The sequence below is a fragment of the Pyxicephalus adspersus genome, chromosome 9, assembly GCF_032062135.1.
Source record: "Pyxicephalus adspersus chromosome 9, UCB_Pads_2.0, whole genome shotgun sequence".
Taxonomy (NCBI): domain Eukaryota; kingdom Metazoa; phylum Chordata; class Amphibia; order Anura; family Pyxicephalidae; genus Pyxicephalus; species Pyxicephalus adspersus.
In genome coordinates, this window is record NC_092866.1 from 50381602 (window position 1) to 50385825 (window position 4224).

A 4224-nucleotide genomic window follows, 5' to 3' on the forward strand; every position below is an offset into this window, starting at 1 on the left:
TGGATGTGAAGAGATCATGGAGAACAAACTCTCTATATGATTGAATGATTGGTGCTATATATGCTGGGATTGGAAGATTTTGGCAAGTTCAGTGGCTTCGTGGGCAATATTGCACGGGCCCAGGGAGAGGCAAGTTTAGGAATTTCCCCTGCAGACTAAAACTACAAACTCCAAACAGACTAAACTACAAACAGACTAAAACTACAAAGCCGAGCTGGCTTTGCAACTTGGTGCCATTATCTACTGTAAATCTAGCCAGGGTAGAGACCAGATTGGCCCTGCATGCCCCTACTGGTTCCAATTCAACCTCCACACCCTATTGTTCAGAATCACATTGCTTCTTGTTATTATAAAAATGTAGGTTAGCCTGAAGCAATTTTTAATAGAGTTGAAAAGTGTTTGCTTATTTGTCAGTTTTTTTATTACTGTAATCTCCAACTAGAAGGATTCAAGCTCTCCATTTGTCATGGTGACCACAATTCGTAAAAACTTTAAATCCATAATGTAGTTTTGGAGGCAGTAGGTATTTTCTGCAGAGCAGTCATTGGACTGCATTGTGCCAATGTAGGAAAAAAAAAGTATTTGTTCCTTGTTTGTGTGTGTTTTCTGACTTTCCTATTCTTGGATGTAACCCCAATTGACCAATTGAAACCTCTTGCTTGCTTATTTCCACTTCCTACTACAAGGAAATAATTTACTGTCTATGCTAGACTGTAATGGATGGGCTAACAAACATTCACCTGATATAAAAAAATGGCATCATTAGGACCTAAGTAGCCCCTTAAGGATTATACTAGATCCATTGAATATTAATATGCCTACGAGAGAAAATTATACACTGCCTGGCCATAACATGTCCCCAAGCCAATGGGGGCAGTGATATGGTCTGGGGTACCTGTGGGGGCAATTGTATGACCTGGGGTTGCTACAGTTGGCCAGCTCGAGCATCAGCAATGTTATGTGCCCAAAAAAAATGAGTTCAGCTGACTACGTGAATATACAGAATGACTGGGTTTTTCCATGAATGGAATTTTCTCTTTCCCGATGGCACAGACATATTCTAAGGTGACAATGCCAGGATTCATCAGGCTCAAACTGTGAAGGAGTGGTTCAAGGAGCATGAGACATCATTTACTTTGGATCATTTTCATGGACCTTAACCCCATTCAGAATCTTTGTGCTGTGCTGGAGAAGATTTCCATGGTCAGACTTTCCTATCATAAAAGCTTAAAAAGGTAATGCAAATGCAGAAATAATTGTTGTGATATTTCAAAAACGCATCGAAATGATACCATGGCCAATTTATGCTGCAATCAAACCTAAAGGCAGCACAATTAAATATTAAAGTGTGTGTCACATATTTTTGGCCAGGCATTGTATATTTGTGATGTCGTGGGCATGAAAGGCTAAGTGCCACGTCATTTTTATATATTAGGCAATACTAATGATCAGATGGAGAATAAACCCTCAAAGTGAGCCAATAGTGATCTAAATGCAAAGTGAAAAGTCACAACAGTCAGTGAGAAGTTATAATCTCACTACAGTGAAGTGAAAAGTGATTTGTTGCTATAGCTCATTCACTTGTTATTAAAAAATGAAAGTCAAGCAAAAGCAACTGGAGTTATAAAGTGCTGTCTGTATTCGTTTTATCATGTAACCTTCTTGGAGAGATTCACCCTCTGGCCTTGATTTATTAAAGCTTCCCAATGCTGGAGAGGATACACTTTCATCAGTGAAGCTGGGTGATCAAGCAAACCTGGAATGGATCGGGTACTGGGTTGAAATCATTTGCTAACAAATAACAAATGGCTTTGAAGAAATCCATTCCAGGTTTGCTGGATCACCCAGCTTCACTGATGAAAGTGTATCCTCCCCAGCCTTGAAGAGCTTTAATAAATTAAGCCATTGTCTTAAGCTACATACACACGTCAGATAATAGTGACCAGAGATGAGCTGGTCTCGGACAAAAATCTGACATGTGTACAGCGGTCCCCTGGAGTTGTCCATCAATTTGCAGTGAGGGAATATGAACAACTGATCGGGAATGACCACTATGGAGGAAAGCACAGCAGGATGCCACTCACTTATCGTCCCCGTCCCCTCTCCATATAACAGAACAACGATGTGTGTACAGCGCTCATTCATTCATCTTGCATTGGAAATGATCATAAAAGATTGTGACAACCATCTGACATCTGTACGAGGCTTTAGTGACCAATTGCACTGTTGCAGGAAATGATGGAAATCTTCCAATGGCTATATTTATTCTGGCGACAACTAAGAGAAGAATTCACCTTACTTTGAAGAATACATCATGATGTATCCTCAGAACAGGAAGTGAAGGGAAATCTCTGCAATAGGAATCACCTGGTATAACACAACACTGATAAAAACATAATCTTACAATGCACCAGGACCATAATGCAATAAATGTTCCAAGGAAAAAGTAGAGTTGCCGGTATCACCTTCTGCCTAGATTATTGCTACCGAGTTGCTTCAATTATTATATAAATTGCAGAAGATGCAAGAAAACTCCAAATTGATGAGCACTAATATAAAGGTGACCACACATTTTACCAATACTATCATTAGCCCTAGATCCTTTACATTCTTCTGTATCTCCTTTAGATAATGGACAGGCTTACCAATAACTATCAATTATATATAGGCATTCACATTACAGAAAATATAAAGAAGATTGTACAGTCAGATTGTGGTCAGCTCAGATCTCACTGCTGCACTTTGAATCAGTGACCCCCGAACAAGAAAGCAGATCACAAGTTTTGTCTTCATTTTTTAGACTTGCATACTTTTCCCAGATCTGAAGTCATTGGGTAGGCATGGCCACCATAGCTAGCTCACAAGCAGTTTACAAAGGAAAGGTTAGTCATTACATTCTTCAAATTCCTCCTAGCTCAAGTTTTCTTTAAATCCACAAAAGCCAACTGAAAATAACTTTCTTATTTTATAAATGTGACCCCCTCCCTATTTACACATAGCAACGTTTAGCAAACTACAAATTGTATTTCCATACCAATGAATGAGTTCAGAGGAGCTGTAACGTATAGGTCACACAGCTCTGTTTCTCATGGCATGCAAACTAAAATTAAACGATGTTTTATTTGAAAGCCTATAATACAAAAGTGATGAATGTAGCAAAGAAAGTATCAATTGATCTGCTGCAAATCAGGACATTTCCCCAACCCTTTTGGGCTCTTTTCCCCCTGTGCCATTATTTGTATCTGTCTGTCATTTGCAACCCTTATTTAATGTACTGCATAATATGTTGGCACTATATAAATACAGTTTAATAATAATTTTCTGGGACTGACAACCACCCCCTCCCATCCCAAACCCAAACCAGACCCTATAGATGGGTCTGTCTGTACCTACAGTAAGTGAGCACATTGCCCAGTGTGAACATTACTCTGTAGATATCAAAGTTTTGCATGCGGGGTCCATTGCCAAGGCATCCCTGCACCCAATGCCCCCCACCAAGTAGCATCCTTACCTTGGTCTGTGCTACCAGAGGCAAGGGAAGGAGCAGGAGAGGCAAGACAAAAGTAATGACGACATCTTTCTGCTGCCAGATCTGCTGCAATAAAGACATTGCCATGTGCAGGCACACCAATCCAGGGATCCAAACAGGCAGGGGATGCTCTAGAGGAGGCAGGTCCAGGGCAGGCATCAGGAGGGCCTGGGACTGGAAAGGCAAGATGGGCAGGCTGAGCCTCTCCTGCAGCCGGCTTTCTTACCTCTGCATGTCTAGGGCATACATAAAAGTCAAATTTTCTGCATCTCATTGACCATCTCTAATTACAAACAGGGGAAAGAATGGGCCTGGGAGGGCTATGGACCCTCCCCCACCATCAGGGGGCAGGCATTCAGACCCAGCCAGCAGGAGAGGGCAAGCCGGCTGATCAGATGCACATACACAGCCTCCTGTCTCCTACTAACAAAGAAGTCCTGCATATCCGTGCTCGCACACTGCCACGTCACAAGCAAACCCACCAACAAGGCTGGGCAATTACCCTATAGGAAGCCAGGGCCTTCCTCTTCCCCCCCTCCTTCATCACTCTCACTACTGAAATGCTGCATTGTGATAGCACTACTCCCACCTGAGACCTCATTCGTCACTATGAACTCATTCACCCTTCCCCTCCTCCGCCTTCGCCTTATTTCCAATTCTGGACCAGTCATGTCTAGCAGAATTTTATTTTTGGA

At 41.8% G+C, this 4224-nt stretch overlaps 1 protein-coding gene across 1 annotated transcript in view; it reads right to left on the bottom strand.

Annotated features, from left to right (window-relative positions):
* LOC140337974 (solute carrier family 13 member 1-like) overlaps positions 1-3980 on the bottom strand; it is a gene marked incomplete in the record, with an annotated part of 38121 nt that extends 34141 nt beyond the window's left edge. The window contains 1 exon segment of the mRNA XM_072421880.1: positions 3512-3980. Coding sequence (XP_072277981.1) covers positions 3512-3688 — 177 coding nt within the window.
* Positions 3981-4224: the final 244 nt, after the last annotated feature.